This window comes from Anthonomus grandis, chromosome 4 (genome assembly GCF_022605725.1).
Source record: "Anthonomus grandis grandis chromosome 4, icAntGran1.3, whole genome shotgun sequence".
NCBI lineage: Eukaryota > Metazoa > Arthropoda > Insecta > Coleoptera > Curculionidae > Anthonomus > Anthonomus grandis.
Genome location: NC_065549.1, coordinates 36,267,677 through 36,286,354, shown reverse-complemented (window position 1 = coordinate 36,286,354; position 18,678 = coordinate 36,267,677). Strand labels below are relative to the sequence as shown.

The window sequence follows — 18,678 nt, the reverse complement described above, 5'->3', positions numbered from 1 at the left end:
AATAAGGAAAGCATAATTTAATATCTCTTATTGATATCTCGTCTTCGCCTGTGGCATTAGTGCTAATAGAATTTAAAATTTGGATTAATGCTTCTTCGTCTATCAGACCAAACCTTAACTCCTCGGTAAATGATTGATGCCTATTTTGTTTATAAAAATTAACCTTTTCATCTGAGGTAGTATATGTACTTGAATTAGAATTTACAAAATAATTATTTATTGCAGATGGATCTGGAAATAGCTGAAAAATGTCATTGGTATTTCTAGTTTTGGTCAGATTTAACTTTTCAGCAGATTTCCAAAAATCCCTTCCAGACTTTGTAGAAAGAGATTGAAAGTAAGCTATTTTCTCACGGGCTATGGCATGTTTAGTTGTATTTCGAAGTTCCCTATAGTATTGCAGTTTGGCGTCGGTTCCATGCTGTAGATATTTCTTGTGGGCCTTATCTCTTAATTTCATTAGCAACTTAATGTTATTCGTAATCCATGGTGTATATGGCCTATCCTGGATTCTTTTTTGTTTCAAGGGAGCATGCTTGTTAAGTAAAAACATGATAAACGAATTAAACATGTTTAATTTATTATTAATATTAGTTATATAATAAATAATATCCCAATTTAGTGCTCGAGCGTCCCTCTCAAAGTCACCCACTGTAATATCGTTATAATTTCTAAAAGAAACAAATTTTTGAAATGGCTTGTTTGAAATCAAATTAAAGCATGCAAAAGTTAAACAGTGATCAGATACACTTTCTGAAATAGGTACCACCTCACAACTTTCAGGGATGAATGTTTTACTTGTTATAATTAGATCTAATAAACTCGAGTTATCTCCAGTGTGACTAAACCGAGTAGGGTTTTTAACATATTGCTCCAAATCATAATTTTGAAGCAATTTGACAAAATCATTTTTTGGTGTAGTTTGGTTTAGAAAATTAATGTTATAGTCTCCGACAAAAATTGGATAGTCACAAAAGGGTACGGTAAGACTTAAAATGTCCTCAAAGCTGTCTAAAAAGTTATTAATGTTTGCAGATGGTGGTTTGTATATTGTGGTGAAAATAATAGATTTTGCAAAATTTCTTTTTGCAAAATAATCTGCCTGTTTTGTTAGAAGACGTGCCACTGAATATCAGGCAAACTATGTGGCTCCTGCAGGATGGAGCACCTGCCCATTTTAGACGAGAAGTGAGCGAATTTTTGGATATAAGTTACCCAAATCGGTGTATTGGCCGAAATGGACCAGTTGCATGGCCACCAAGGTCGCCAGAACTAAATCCATGTGACTTTTTTTTGTAGGGGTATATTAAAAGTTTAGTTTTCAAGACGCCTATCGACACATAAGAAGAACTAATAGCACGTATTGAGCAGGCTGCGGCAACAGTTAGACAAAAACCGATTTCTCTATTGCGTGCCGTTACGGAACAGTGGTTACGTCGATCGCAAATCGTTGTGTTAAAGTTAATGGTGATAACTGCCTATAGTTCACGGCAATGCTAATTCTAGTCTTTTAATATTCTAAGATTCACAGCAAATTATGCTGAAAATGTTAACTAACTTTATGGTATTTTGTTGCAGAATTCTTGGGAGCTAGAAAACAGTGATGATCTGATTGGTTATGAAATTCAGACAAGGCCAGGTCTGGATGAATGTGTAAGGAAAGAACGTAAGTAAGAACATTTTGATGGTTTCAGAAACCTGTTCATTATTATTGAGCAAATTATTTAAAAAAAAATATTTAGGAATTTTCAGTGGAAATATAATGGTTTGGGATTGATTTTTGGGTTACAGAATAAGTCCAGTCATTCATGTTTCTGTGAGAATAATTATTAACAGATAGTGGAGACAAATATTCGACCGGAGAATATTTGAAATCCTGCTTAATTATTTCAAGAGGTATTACTTGAACAATCCAGTCGGTTGTAACTTCAAATTTTGGAGAGTTTGAATTTCTAGATGTCAGTATTAGCTTAATTTCATTTGTATAGGATACAAATGTACCTTAAAGATAAGACCTTCTAATTTTATTTGTCGTATAATTCTGGGGCTTGGTTCTAAAAGGGCCAAAGTCATAAATCGAAATTTTTGACAAATTGACTTTAAAGGTAATGAGGTCGCATTAGGTTTGGTTTTTACAACATAGATAGGTTTCTATATTTTTCTTAAGCTTGATTTGGGTATAGAGGATATTGGTTTAAAAAAAAAATCTTAAAAATGTATGAAATAAATTTATTTTTCAAAAAAAAATGACATTGGCATTTTTTTAATAAATAATAAATTAAACTAATAACACTTTGGCCCAACTTAAAAAAATCAAAATGAAACTAAAAACACAAGAAAAAACTTCGTAAAAGTACTTGCACATACATTTTGATAAAAATATAGGCACCTAGAGCGAATCTTCATCATCTTCACTTTCACCAAGATTATCAATTGCAGTCTCAGAAGAAGTTAGTCCATTAAGAAACTGCAGATAGTATGGCTGACTGTTTTTATCAATAAATGGTAATAAGTCCCTCAAATGTTGTACTTTATTTTTTGGAATGCCTAACGGTTTTTTATTAATAGGGAAAAGTTTTATTGCATTTTCGGAATTACGGGTTGATTTTCTTAATAAATTTAAAGTTTGATATGGCTCGTCTTCAGCAAAAGTGGTTTTGTATTTCAGCAGACCAGGATTTTCGGTAGAATAGTGAATGACTCTTATTTTAGCCCAAACAACAGGGTTTCCCAAAGTATTAACTTTTTTGTGCTGAAACTTTCCCGAAAGGAGTGACTTAAAATTCAAGAATTCTTCCTGAGCCATCTCATGCACAAAAATTGGGGGTTTCCTAGGCACTAAACGAATTAAATTGGCCCAGTCTGTAGGAATTTCTAGTTTTACTGTGGTATTTTTTCTAGCCTTTTCAATGGCTGCATGAATTTGGTCGGCTTTCATATGAGTATGTCCCGGAATAAGAAATTTGTGATATATGCTGACATGCCTTCCTTCTCGTTTAAAATATTCTTCAATAATCGTTAGCAGCATAGCAGAAATTACATGGTTTTTGTTTTGTCCAGGACAACAATCACTGTACATAATTATTTATATCGATATTGGCCTTATGAGAAGTTACATAATATTGGATTCCCGGGGCCTATGTTCACATTGGCCCTTTTATTGAAAAAAGAGTTGAAATTGAAATGTTGACATTGGCCTTTAGCGGATTTGTAATTTTATTCCTGTGATAGATAGACTTTGGCCCTTATTATACATAATTATCTGGTCTTTGACGATTTCAAAAATGCACTTGAGTCCAAATCTAAAAAAAATGACTTTGGCCCTTTTAGAACCAAGGCCCAGAATTATAATGTATTACCTATTTTAATCGTCATTTTAAATTATTTAATGCCATATATATTTTATCACTGGCTTAGAGCCCGCGCAGACTGAGAGCGGTTAGGCGTTCCGAGTTCGGCGTTCAGAGTTCTGTGTTCTATTTTTCGAGTTCTGGGGAACACATGCGGCGCGGCGGTCAAATGCCAAAGTTCCAGTTTTATTCCAAGTATTGTGCGCGAAACAATCATGTTCTCAGATACATAATTTTCTGACGAAGAAGAACCACTGCTTTTGTTGAGCTTGGAAGCAGATAAGAGAAAAAGAAAAAGAAAACACTGGGTGCATCCAATTAACAGAAAGCGAGAAGATCAAGGATAATTTAATACTCTTTTTGCTGAATTGCTTAAAGATGAAGAACGATTTTTTATTTATTTTCGAATGTCAATAAATAGCTTTAATGAATTATATAGTTTAATAAAACATGACATAGAAAAAAAAATACTGGAGGATGGGCATTCCTGCAAAAGAGAGGCTAGCAGTATTTTTAAGGTAGGTAATATTTATTTACAGGTTTTACACAAAGAAATGAAACAATTTTTAATTACTAAAAAATAATGTTTGCATTTTAGCTGTTATAAATTTTCGTAAGTAGGTGAGTGAATAGTGTAATCATATGAATCCGAAAATGTATTTGCTGCGGTCTCATAATAGCGAGTCAATTCTTTTTCAACTGGTTGTGATGTAATTGTTAATGAAGAATAATTAGAATCTTCTCCAAGCGGAATAGCAGAATTCCTAGAAGCAGACAAATTTGACAGTGGCGACTGCGGTCTTTCCTGCTGCGTCATTTTAGGCATAATATCGTCGGCAGCTTGCAACTCATACCGAGCAGTGAAAACTTTTTAAAGCTTCGAGCGTAGCTAAGAAAGAAATGATCTACCTCATCCACTGTTCTATGTTGCTTTTGGCCGTTTTTCATATTTAGGTATTCCAGTACCTTATCACTGGAGTCTGGGGTAGTATTCTTCGCTTTTCTTTTTTTATTTGCGGTGCGAGGGGTATTAGTTTCCGGCGGAACCTCGCGAACTTCCGATTCGCTATGTATGGAATTTAAGTCTTCTATGATTAACGATTGAGAATCGTCACGATTCGTTTCTTCACTCTGACAAGTGGTATTTAATAATAATAATAATAATAATAATAATAATAAATAAATTTATTTGCCAGTAATAGTACAAGTTTACAATGCATTATTGGTATACATTCTTCATACATGATAAATGTATTACTGCAAAATGGAGTTTAAGGCAGTAAAACTGATATTGAATAAACTCCGTAAAAATGTTGTAACTGTAACTAACAACAAAGAATATTAAATTAATGTATAGATTCAATGTTAGCACAATAGCAAATCATAAGTAGTATGTAGTTTTATAATTTCAACACGAGTAAATTACAACACTGTTTTTACCTAAAAAATTCTAATAGTTCCTAGTTCTTATACTTATAGTAGACGTTTGTACCTACCCAAAACACAAGTACACTATATCGTATGAAAAAAAAGATAAATAAAAAACAACAAGACTTAGTGGTGTGTTAGCAAGTTATTTTTATATAGATATTTGAATTTTGTTGGCGTGAGTATTTTCATTTCGAGAGGAATATGATTGTATAATAGGTAAACATTATAAGAGAAAGATCTTGCAAACAAGGCAGTCTTATGGAAAGGAGGAGATATTAAGCCCCTATACCTTAGGTTTAAGTTGTGAACATCTATTCTAAACTTTATTTTGTTGTACAAATATGGTGGACTTTTATTAAATATTATTCTGTGGAATAAGACAGCGGAGTGAAATGTACGGCGATTTTCCATATCCAACCAATTGCAAGTTTTGAGTTTGTGAATTACTGGCTCAAACTTCCTCATGCCAAATGCAAACCGCAAACACGACCTCTGAACTCTCTGTATCCTGTCCCTATCCTGTTTGGTTAGGCATGGACCATACAATGCATCACAATAATTAAAGTGACTTAACACAAGAGCATCTGACAATGTTAATTTTAGTTTTTGACTTAGTGCACGCCTATGTGGATATAACAACTTTAAATTTGCATACGCCCTCTGTACACATGCAGATACATGTTCGCTGAATCTTAAATCTGTATCTAAAATTACACCCAAATTCCTAATTTTTTTTTAAAGGTAAGCTCTGAGTTATTTAAATTAATTTTAAGTTGGTTTTCTAAGTCAATTTTTTGTTTTCCAAAAGCAAGTATTTTATTAGTTTTTAAAGGGTTTAATTTTAAGTGGTGTTTTTCTGAGTTTCGAACTAGTTGATTCAAATCTTTATTTATGTTAAGTTGAGTTTGTGCTATGCTATTAGGTGTGACAGAGTATAATAATTGTTTATCATCAGCAAAACTATAATCAATACAGTGTTCAAAGGCATGTGTGAGATAACAAGTGTATATGCAGAATAGTAACGAGGATAGGCCGGAGCCCTGTGGAACACCACCGTGAAGCGACCCTCTGTCCGAACATCCCTTATCAGTTTCTACATATTGAACCCTATTAGATAAATAGCTTTTAATTAGATCGACAGCACTCTGTGAAAATCCAACATGCAATAGCAAAGCGAACAGGACCTGGTGGTTTACTTTATCAAACGCTCTTGTGTAGTCTAACAATATCAAAACACATGAGTTTCCAGAGTCTATATTTGACATTATTGACTCAACCACGTCCAACAATGCTGTACAGCAACTGTAGCCTTTTCTAAATCCCGATTGTCTCAAGGGAAGGATATTGTGTTTTTCCAGGTGTTCTATTATTCTAGCGGTTAAGATTTTTTCAAATATTTTCGAGCAGGGTGATAAAATGGATATGGGTCTTAATTCTGAAAGGTTTGTGGGCTCGGTTTTAGTTTTTGGCAACGGAAAAACCCTAGTAATTTTCCAGGAGTCTGGAAATTTAGATACGAGAATACACGAGTTATAAATAATAACTAAAATATTTAGAATCTGAGGGGCAGCATAATTTTAGCACTTCACTGTTTAGACCATCCAAGATAAGGCAGTGTAAACTTCCTGTTCATCCGTCAATCTAAAAGAAAAAAGCTCAATAAAGTTTTTTGCCCTTGTGGTACAATAATATAATAGTGATATATGTTATTTATTTTCAAGTATCATACTGTATATTAATTTGTTATACAATGAATTATTATTGTTAAATATTTATGCAATACTACTGCATACGTATGCACGACAATTATGTAGAACACTGTTTTTTGAAATAACTACTAATATACCAGATATCATCGAAGAGAGTAATATACAATGGTGTAAGCGCATTTGGCATTCTTATTTATAATTCCTAAATCGAACCTTCACATGGCGATCCTGCCAGTGCCAAACACCATTTTTTAGTGCATTTTTCAGTAAGAGTAGTAATTGTTCTATATGTACATAGTACAAAAAGAAAAATGTTTATAGTAAAACCGTGGTAAAAGTATGGGAGCTAGTTGCTGTAAAGTGTGCTAATGTACAGTAACATACAGTGTGAGTCAATATGGGAAGAACAAGCTATAAATGTCCCTATGGATATCCGTATTCTGCTGTATATAATCACTGTGGCTGTTGTAACCTTGGTGTTACTAAAAATTAGGAAGGCTTACCGCAGAAACATGAAAAGAGACTTGTCAAGAAGTCTTATGCTGAAAGCTCCAGTTGGTGATGTCTAAGTAAGACTATTACATAGTGGTTTGTGTTTGTGAGTCCGTGTTAGTGAAAGAAGAAGCAATGTGTTGGTGTAGAAAAACATTTTAGTAAAACCTGAAAGCAGTGACATTAAGGACGAGCGATTAAACGCCACCTGTTTATTGGAAGATGGAAGAAGGAGATGTAATGGAGATTTTGCATCCGTCCCAGGACATGGACCACACAAATGTTATATTATAGTTGGTATGTAATTTTATTTATTTGTGTATATTTAGAATAAGATTTTTTTGGCTATTTAGCAGTTTTAAAATATTTTTGGGGGTAAAACTATTTTTTTTATTAGTTCATAAAGTAATCGAAAGTTATAATATTATAATATATTAAATAATATATTATAAAGTTACATATTACATATATATAGCTGAATAATAATTTTTATGTTGGATTTTTGTTTACATTTTTCATGTACTACTATTATGTTAGATTTTTTTTACCGTAATTTAGGCTAAATTTAGTTATTTTTCATCATCGGCTTGGGAAGAACTTTATACCAAGTTATCAAATTTAAAAATATTAATTACTAACGAATCAAAAAGAGTCTTAAAAAAAATACCTAAATCAGAGGAAATTAAAAAAGAAGTTAGGGATAATTTACTTAAATACTATAATACCTTTGCGCAACTTATATTACATGATTACAAAAATTTAAGTCAAGAACAGTATTTTGCAATTAAAAAACTTTTTTCCGTCTCAAGAGATAAAGTAGTCAGGGTATATCAAGTATTAAATGTTTCGTATAAAATACCTACATCGTGCACTGAACTAATTGATCGAAACGCGATTGAGGAGGATATTATTGACAGTGAAAACTCTTCAGAGGGTTCAGACGAACAAAATACAAACACTGAAATTAAAATTGAAACTGGCAAAATGGCGATGACTAAAATGACTAAGATGACTAACTTCGATCTTTTATTGACGCACTAACTTTAATCCAAGAAAATTGCGAAGGGCACGAAGCAAATGCCGTGGCTCTTATTAAAACTAAATTAGTTGGTAAAGCAAGAGACCTTATTGGCGATAATGATACCATACCAATTATAATTCAAAAACTAACAATTAATATTAAGGGTGAAAGTTCGCAGTTAGTTTCGACAAAATTATTAGCTCTTAAACAAGGATCCAGCGATACATCAAAATATGCATCTGACATAGAAGCTTTAGCAACAAGCTTAAAAAGAGCGTACATAAATAAAGGTGTACCAGTAAATGTAGCAGAGGTTATACAACTTATATTGCAGTTAAAGCCCTAAAATCGAATGCAACCTCAGAAAGATCTAGGTTGATAATGGAAGCAGGCACATTCAACACAACTCAAGACGCCTTGACAAAGTTTGTTAGCGTCAAAACTGAATCAAAAAATTCTACAGTCCTTTTTACACAAAATCGATTCAACAATAGAGGAAATCCAAATTATAGAGGTCATTATCCTAGGGCGCAAGGACAATGGAAAAGAGGAGGATTTAATAGAAATCCTGAAGTTCCTATCCATAATAATTATCATGGTGGCCATAGCACATATAGAGGTCACAGGGGCTATTCTCAACGAGGCAGAGGAAACTATTCTGTGCGCAGCTTTGAGACAGATAATTCGGGAAACGAATTATCACCCCAACCAGGTCCATTGGGGAGCAATAAATATTTTTAACATGGACCTATCGTTGTCAAATTTAGTAGTATATAATAAAATCAAGTCCGGATCTGGTGGTTCAAGTTGAGAAAATTGAAGAAAAAAGTTGTTTATTTCATTCGGGTTATTAAGATTGTTGGGAATGGTATCACCGGACTTTTTGTTTAAAATATTAAGATTCTTGAGAGTTTTCCATAAAATTTTTCCGTTGCCATTGTTATTCTCTAGTAAGTGTTCTAGGTAGGCTCTTTTTTCTCTATTTATCACACTAGTAGTTTCGTTTTTAATATATTTATAGTAATTCCAATTTAGAGGGGTTTTATTTTTTTAAAATTTGTTATAAGCCTGATCCTTTCGCTTGATAAAACATTGAACAGCATAAGTACACCATGGCTGGTTTCTATGTTTATAGTTAATTGTTTTATAGGGAGCTAATTGATCAAATAAGTTAAGTATTGTATTAGTAAAAAAATCAACTTTCAACACATGATTATTTATATAATAAGTATTATTTAAAGGAGATACAGCCAGGCAGTCGAGCACGCTTTGTTTATCTATTTTACTTAAGCATCTTGACCTTATAGATTTGTAGGTGTTTACTACATTTTCTAAAATAAGACTGACCAAATACTAAATAATGATCAGAGAGATTATTTACTTTATTAGTACCGTAAAAATCTTGCCTGCCTTTTTGCGTAGAAACCAAAATAATATCGATTAGTGTTGAGCTATTATTTGAGATTCTAGTTGGACTATTAATTGTTTGTTTTAGATCAAAGAGTTCTATTGTTTTCCTGAAATTCTGTGATTTTGTGTCCTCCATATTTAGCAGGTCTATATTTACAGTGGCGGCCAGCAAATTAAAAACGATACAATTTTTAATATTTTATGCTAAAATCATACGGTATATTTTCTATTTGCACATAAATGTTTTTATCACTTCATGTTAAGCTTGCACATGCATAAATATTTGGATTTGAAACAGGTTTGGAATCTAATATTTAAACAATTTAGAAATACCTTGGACAGCTAAATAAAAACGATTCATCTTTTGTTTTTTTTTTATCAATTTTTGTCAAATATGAATGTGTAGCATTTATTTATCATTTAGTTGGTGTCTCACTTAAGTAATACAAGGTCAATATAAAACAAACGTTATGGGTAAAAAAAAGAGTTGTGACCCTGAAAAAAGACAAGTAATTATAATTTGATTCAAGAAGGGCATTCATACAGTAAAGTTGCAGCAATGCTAAAATGTTCCAAATTTATGGTTCATAATGCTATTAAACATTATAAAACTCACGGCACGGTTAGAAATGTACCTAGGAAGAAAAGACCTAGAATAACAACCGCAAGAGAGGATAAAAATATGGTACGTTTAGCAAAAAAGTCGCCCCATTTAGCAGCAGTAGATATCAGACGTGAAATGTATGCACAAAACGATCCGAAGCCATCAGTAAGAACAATTCGCCGCCGACTTAATGAGTTTCAACTATTTGGAAGAGTTTCCCGAAAGAAGCCACTTGTCTCAAAGAAGAATCGTAAACTCCGATTGCAGTTCGCACGCGATCATTTGAGTTGGACCCTTACCCAATGGAAAAATATACTTTGGTCGGATGAAACAAAACTTAATTGCATCGGATCGGATGGTCGTACTTACGTACGAAGACCACCTGGTGAGGAATTAAATCCAAGATTCACAAAATTAACTGTTAAACATGGAGGTGGTTCAATCATGATGTGGGGCTGCATGTCATGGTATGGAGTTGGAGCAATTTATAAAATAGATGGAATTATGGATCAGGAGAAATACAAATCTATATTAGAAAATGTGATGCTTCCATATGCAGAAGAAAAATTACCTATTACCTGGAAATTTCAACAGGATAATGACCCCAAGCATACAGCACGTTCAGTAAAAAGGTGGTTTGAACAAAACGTCGTTGATGTAATTGAATGGCCCTCGTGTAGTCCAGACCTCAACCCGATAGAGAATCTGTGGAATGATCTTAAAAGAATAATTCAGCCAAAGCAATTTAAAAACATGGACGAACTAGTGAAAGGTGTTCAAGAAGCTTGGTATTCCATCCCAATTACTCGCTGTCAAACTTTATTAGAATCTATGCAAAGAAGATATCTAGCAATAAAAGAAGCTAAAGGATATCCTACCAAATACTGATTTTTTTTGGTGTAAAATTAAAATATTGAATTCGTTTTTAATTTGTTGTCCATTAATTTTGTAAACCTTTTTTTTTCCTAGATTTTTGAATAGATTACTATTGATTTATCGTAGAATGTGTTTAATATGTCTAACCCTTATAAATAAATATCATTCGTAAAACTGCATAAAATGGTTTTCCAAAAAAATTAAATTTTGTGTCGTTTTTAATTAGCTGGCCGCCACTGTATATCTCCACCACATATAATATCATGGCAATTTGTATAAAGTTGTGATAAACTATTCTCAAGGGTATCCAGAAAATCTGAGACGGAGCCTGAAGGAGGCCTGTATACAGTGCCTATTATAACGTTTTTGTTTTTAAGTTTAATTTTAAGCCATACCTCCTCTAGTACTGACGAATAATTTAAATGTAGCTGCTCGAATTCAATTGAATTTAAAATAAATATACCAATACCTCCGCCTCTTGCTGCACTGCGATCTAATCTTAAAAATCTATAACCATCAACATTTAAAACATCGTCCGGTATACCACAAAAGTCAAATTTTTTTTCCAACAAAAATGTTTTAAATTCAGCCAAGTGAGGTACTAATGATCTTATGTTATAAAATGCGAATGAGAATTTTTTCATTTTTTTTCCTGGTCTAGTCCGATTAACTCTTGGAAACTCTTCAAAAAATGGCAAATGTAATCATGTTAATAGTTAAATTTGTTAATTAAATTGAGTACTTCAGTAACGTATTTATGCAAAGAACGAGAGAAGAATACAAAAAAGTGTTTTTCTTGTTTTCCCTCAAATAAAAAACGATAAGTTGATATAAGTTACAGATTTGTGGCTACGTAGGATAGGTACTATACTAACTTGATACGAATTTCAAAATCGAAATCAAAAACTTAGGGATCTAGTATATAAAGGTAAACAGAAGCTTATATATAAAAAAAAACAGGATATGAACAAAAGTGACAAAGAAAAAAAAATAAGATTCTTACTAAGTTAACGCATTTCACCTTTTTACCCCTAAAAAATTACAATGATTGTTCCAATTGTTTCTCAGTTTTTATTATTTCACTTTTTCCATCTTTCGTTACATACATTTTCCCACTTTTTGACCAGGGGTTTTCTTTTCCGAATTTCTCTTTAGCTAGCTGCAACAGATGGTATTTGTGGTTTGTTAGTTCTTCAACAACGACCATATTGGATCCTTTAAGTATTTTTTTCTTGAAAAAAACTTCTTGCCTGGCTGCCACGTAGTTAAAAAACATTCTTACCGGCCGCGGTTTGCTGTCAGTCGGATTTTTCTGTCCTATTCTATGACACGCATCTATATCTAAATCATCTATTTTCAATTTAACAGCAAGGGTTTGCTGGACTTTTTCTTTTAGTTTTTCACCATTGGATTCCTTTAATCCATAGAGCCTAAGCTGCTTAGATAAGATATTAGTGGTTAACCTAACTTTGCCTTAATGATACACGTAGGTCGTCAAAGATATTAACAGCAGCAATTTAATGTAAAACCAATAGAAATAAAAAAGTGAGGTAACACAATACTATAAAGATAAATAAATCAAGTAACTATATCTTGTCTTTTTTCGTTTCAGATATCTTGCTACAGGAGATTACTATAAAACAATCGGTCATTCCTATTGGATGGGATTTACAACGGTTGGTACAATAGTCAAGAAAGTAAGTAAAGCGATCTGGCAAGCATTAGAACCTATTTATTTGCCATTCCCCACGGAAACGATATGGAAACAATCTGAAAGTGGCTTTAGAGAGAGGTGGGGATTTCTTAATTGTATTGGGAGTATTGACGGCAAACACGTTTATATAAAATGCCCGCCCAACAGTGGGACATTACATTTTTGCTATAAACAAAGATTCTCCATAGTTCTGCTTGCCATAGTAGATTCAGATTATAAATTTATAATGATTGATGCTGGAAGTTATGGAAAAGACAGCGACAGCACAATTTTTCAAAATTCTTCATTTTATCAACAACTCGTTCAAAACCAATTGAACATTCCCGGACGCGTATAGAACTACGCCATAGAACTCGGCGGCTCTGCACTGCAGTATAATATGTAGTTGAGAAATGCGCTTTTTAAAATTGGTAGTAACGCATTTAATTATTGTGTAATTATTTTGAATTTTGTTTTTTTGCTTGCGATTTCGATATACAAGATAAAGGGTGTTTAAATATTTAATAAATATATTGCGACTGGAAAATTTGAAAAAAAATACCTACTGTTGTGAAGGTGTGTTATATTTTTAAAATGTTAATAGTAGCTTGTAGGCTTTTAAAGGTACGTAAATACAACTTTTAAATACGTACGCGTAAAACGTAATTTCTTTAGTCCATTCCTAAATTTGGTTTAATTTTAAAATATAGGTTTCGCTTGAGAATGTACAGATTTATATTTTTTATCATTAATCTGCTTGTATGGATAATACAGTGGGGTAAACTTTTCTGAAATAGCGAAAAATGCCCTTATGTTGGTAAAAATGTTCAAAGTAGCCACACATTGAACCACAAAATAGTAATAGTGCATAAGTTGATTTATATTATTCTGCAATTCATATGAATTAAAAACTAAATTATAAACTCCTTCAGTGATTAAGCTTGACTACGGTAAGTATGAAGTTTGCTTTGAATTTTTTTGCAATTTCAGAAAAGTTTGCTAACTGTTTAGAATTAGAAGATTAGAAGGTACCTTGTATTTTTCCTTGTAAAAAACCGCGTACTAAAATTTAATAAAGGAATTTAGTCAATGCCAAACAGGGTAGGCTAAATTCGGGGAAAACATATAAGTATAATGTATATGGACATTATTCAAGGACTAGACAAGTTAAAGCTGATATCTAGGGCCAAACAAGAGATTAAAATAATAGTCTTGACTTTGTTGGAGTAAAAGCCTAAGGATTTAATAAAATTAACACAGTATTTAGTCGGAAGACTAAATTGGTACTCGCCGTGTAAACTTACCGTGTAAGTTTACTGTGTGGGAAATAAATCGACTAGTGAATATAAATATCATCTCAGCACAATAAATAATATGTTTTTAAAGACGTTAAGGCTCCAAGGTCACTAAAATGTGGCCTACAATTGTCAAAACGCAATATATCACTAAATATTTCAATTTTTTCTTTTAAGATAGGTAATATTGAATTTAATCTTTTTGTTGAATGAATACTAGGTGTTATGATTTTTTTTTAAATATTAAATAGATCTAATAAAATATTGAATAATTGCTTACAGCTTTTTCTTACTGATTAACAGTGGTGTTCGTAGAAACTCCTTAAGTTTGGTAATATTGTCTATAGATAGGTAACATGTCCAATCTATGGTAGACAGTATTAGGTAGATGAGTGAAAAGAAAATAAATAATAAACTGTATATTCCTATACCTTCTGTCTCATTAACATACAAAAATATGCTTATAATTCTACCATTTCTAATCCGCAAAATCTGGAGGTTTTGCTTTCATGTTTTAAGCAAAAGTAAGTAAACGTAGTTGACAATGAGCAATAAATTGCTTTATTTTATTCATTAGGCCGTGTAAATTTCAAATCTAACCTAAATAGGTAGCACCTTATTAAAATCTAACAATTTATATATACTTATTTAGATACATACTTTGTATTCATATACATAAAAAACCTAACCTAGAAACAAAGCACTATCGAAATTGTAAAACCCAAAATACAACACACCTTCACAACATTGTTTTTAAATTTTAAAGTACCATTGTATTCATTAAATTATTTTAACACGCCTCATCTTGTATATTAAAATTATCAACAAAAATTTAACCAATAATAATAATAATAATAACAACATAAATAACCAATTATAATAACATAAATAATTACACATTTATTTACTCTGTTACTACCAATTTTACCAAACAAATCACATAAAAACATTTTTCTTTCTAATGCTCTGTAGCGTAGTATAGTATGTAGTGATAAATAAGCGCATTTCTCAACTACATATTATACTGCGGTACAGAGCCGCCGAGTTTTATGGTGGTCTGTGCTGTAGTATAGTTTGTAAATACGCTTCCCGGACCAACGCCATTACTAGGGAGAGAACAACAAACGCCTCACGTTTTTATTGGAGATAGTGGTTTCAAATTGGAGTCAAGATGAAAGAAAGCTGAAGTACAATAAGAGATTTAGTTGTGCAAGACGTATTGTAGAGAGTTCTTTCGGAATTTTGGTTCAAAAATGGAGGTGTTTTTTAAAATCATTTCAACTAAATGTTAACACTGTTGATGTCGTTAAGGCTGCTTGTTGTTTGCATAACTTTCTTAGAGTCAAAGGAGAATTCCAGATAAACGAAGAAGAAGATATAGTCGAGTTGTATCGACACGCACGTGCCTTTAGAAGTTTTCAACAAACAAATCACAGAAGTAACTTGACGGCGTATGCAGTTAGAGAACAGTTTATTTTATATTTTAATGAATAATGTATGACACAGAACTGATACATGTACATAAAAAAAACAAATAAAAACCATATATTCTTACTTACTATCCTCAGTTCCCATCTCTCTTGCGATTTCAGCCCAAGCTTCTGATTTCTTCTCACGATTTTTATAATCATTATTGCTTAAATCATATAACAAACGTCTTTCTCGAACTCTGAACGCCGACCTCGGAACGCCTGACCGCTCTCAGTCTGCGCGGGCTCTTAAAACGGAAACCAGGCGTACATTGTACTGTGCATCTTTTTATAATAGGTTATTATTATATAAGACATTATATAATAATAACTTTCAAGATAATCATTCAACATAATCATTCAAGATTTTTCACCTATATATCTTTACAATAAAATTATCTATAGATCGCATGTACATAATATAAATATTAGATTTAAAGGTTTGATAACACCTCCTCTTCATCGAACATCTATTTATGAACGGAGTTTTTTCTATAATATTTCAAAGCTTTACAACTCCTTTTTCCGATTGTTTCAAGATTTTGGAACCACGAATCTTTAAACATAAAATCTTTAATTATTATTTTCAGTAGGAGAGTTGAGTAAAAAAATATACCTATAATAAAACTTCAAACTTTTTAAATCTGTCTTCTTTCTATTTGCTATTTTAAAATGTATGCCCTATTGATAATTAATACTATACAGGGTGTTTCAAAATTCACTACATATATTTTAAGGACGTATTCCTGAGGTCAAAATAAGACTTTTTTTTTCCTATAAACATGGGTCCTAAAATGCACCCCCTTCAAGCTACAGCAATCGCAAGAAGTGTAAAAAAAATCGATTTTTTAAAACTGTGTCTACAGTTTTGCATCAAATTTAACGAAATTTGGAATACCTCCGTTTTTTTAGGCGGTCTATTTACTTTTTATTTTAGAAAAGGCGTAAAACTAATTTTAAGGGGTAAACTGAGGGGGTGCACACTTTTGATGGCCAAAATTTTATGTGTACATACATTTTTCTTTAAATTAAGCTACACCAAAAAATAGACCATACAAAAATTTAAATTTTTGGTCTCTTGCATTTTTTTCATACGACTATTAGTTTTTGAGAAAATCGCCGGTGAATAAAAGGATAGCAATATCGTAAATTAAAAATCAAAGACATTTCAATCATTGACATTTGATGTAAAATAAATTTACTGTCATTGTTGACTTTGTTTAATTCCAGTAGTTTACTTCCCGTTTTAGATTTAAAGTGTTTTTATTCCCATGTTTTATTTCTAAACGCTTACATTGCTAAAATGGAAAATGAACGTTATTCATTCGAACATCTTGCAGACATCCATTTTGTTTATGGTCTTGCTGATGGTAACGCGTATGAAGCTCAAAGATTGTATCAGTTGAGGTTTCCTAATCGCTGACTCCCGAATGTACGAACATTTTCAGAGTCACTTCGGCATCTTAGGGAATACGGTAGTTTTCGGACCCCCAGAAACAATGCAGGCAGACCGCAACAAGCACGAAACCCAGTGACAGAGGAGCAAATTTTGAATGCCATCGACGACGATCCTGGCCTAAGCAGCCGACAAATAGCTCGGAATTTGGATGTTTCTCATGCAACTGTCTGGCGGGTTTTGCACGAAAATAGCTTGTATCCATACCATATTCAAAGAGTTCAAGCTTTGCTACCTTAAGATTTCCCAAGGGGCTTACAGTTTGCAAGGTGGTTACTTCAGAGATGCGCGAGAGATAATAATTTTTTATCAAGTATTCTATTCACAGACGAAGCTCATTTTTCGCGGGAAGGGGTGGTGAATTTTCACAATGTGCATGTTTGGGCAGCAGAGAATCCGCACGAAATTAGGCTGGACTTTCTACAGCACCATTTAAATGGTTTACTAGACAATGTACCTTTAAATGTGCGAGCGAACATGTGGTTTATGCATGACGGTGCCCCCCCTCATTTGCGTGACTATTTGAACTTTGTGTTTCCTGAGAGATGGATTGGTAGAGCAGGCCCAATACCATGGCCTCCACGCTTCCCGGACTGCAATCCTCTGGATTTTTTTTTCTGGGGATTTGTAAAAAGCCTCGTCTATAATCCTGGTCAAGTACCTTCGCTCGAGGTCCTAAGGCAAAGAATTATTGATGCCTTTGAAACAATAAGAAATACTCCCGGAATTTTAGAGCGAGTAAGACAATCTATGAGAAGATGAATGGACGCTTGTATTGCAGCCGGGGGTGCGCATTTCGAGCACTTTTTATAAAAAGAAATATTTGTTTCTCAGTTTATTGTTTATTTACAAAAAAATAAATTATTATGTTAATAAATGTTAAATAATTTTTTAACCAATTTTTATATTTTTATAAACCGTCCTTCTTTAATGTAAATAATTGTTCATCAATTTATTGAAAAAACCTCAATAACAAAGTTTCAACAATAGCAAAACCAGTCTACCTATTTACTGTTAAATGTCGTGCCGCTTAAAAAATGTCCTAAAACAAAAAATCTGTTTAAATTTTAATTATTACGTTATTGGTAGCCTTTTATTAATCGCTGATTTTCTCAAAAACTATTCGTATTATCAAAAAAATGCAAGAGATATAAAATTTAAATTTTTGTATGGCCCATATTCTGGTGTAGCTTAATTTTTAAAAAAATGTATGCGTACATAAAATTTTGTCCATCAAAAGTGTGCACCCCCTCAGTTTACCCCTTAAAATTAGTTTTACGCCTTTTCAAAAATAAAAAGTAAATAGACCGCCTAAAATAACGGGGGTATTCCAAATTTCGTTAAATTTGATGCAAAACTGTAGACACAGTTTTAAAAAATCGTTTTTTTTTACACTTCTTGCGATGGCTGTAGCTTGAAGGGGGTGCATTTTAGGACCCATGTTTATAGGAAAAAAAAGTCATATTTTGACCTCAGGAATACGCCCTTAAAATATATGTAGTGAATTTTGAAACACCCTGTATATTTAGCTATGTTTTGTAAGATTTTTCTCTTGAATTAAGGTACTATGGATATCTAAGGTTAAGTAAAGCAGGGTAGATAAACCTATTTGTATAGGTTTTCTACATCTGGACTTCGCGTCTTTTCAAAATAGTACAATTGAGGGGGTCAGAAGCCAAGGGGTCCAAGTACCGAAACGTAAATATTAAGAAATTTCAATTTTAAATATTTTTACTTATTAAAAAATCTAGAACCCTAAACTGCATGAGTTATGTATTGCAAATTTTTTGTTTTGCTTATACTTATAATTTAGGAAGGATTTTGAAAATGTTTGGGCTGTATTTTATTCACAGGGCCGTACTATAGTACACG

General features: G+C 32.5%; 1 protein-coding gene across 1 annotated transcript in view; it reads left to right on the top strand.

Moving 5' to 3' along the window:
• Nucleotides 1-18,678, top strand: part of LOC126735789 (mitogen-activated protein kinase kinase kinase 7) — a 120,301-nt gene that overhangs the window by 40,142 nt on the left and 61,481 nt on the right. The window contains exon 6 of the mRNA XM_050439895.1: nucleotides 1,579-1,666. Within this exon, the coding sequence (XP_050295852.1) occupies nucleotides 1,579-1,666 (88 nt within the window). The remainder of the gene's footprint in view (nucleotides 1-1,578; nucleotides 1,667-18,678) is intronic.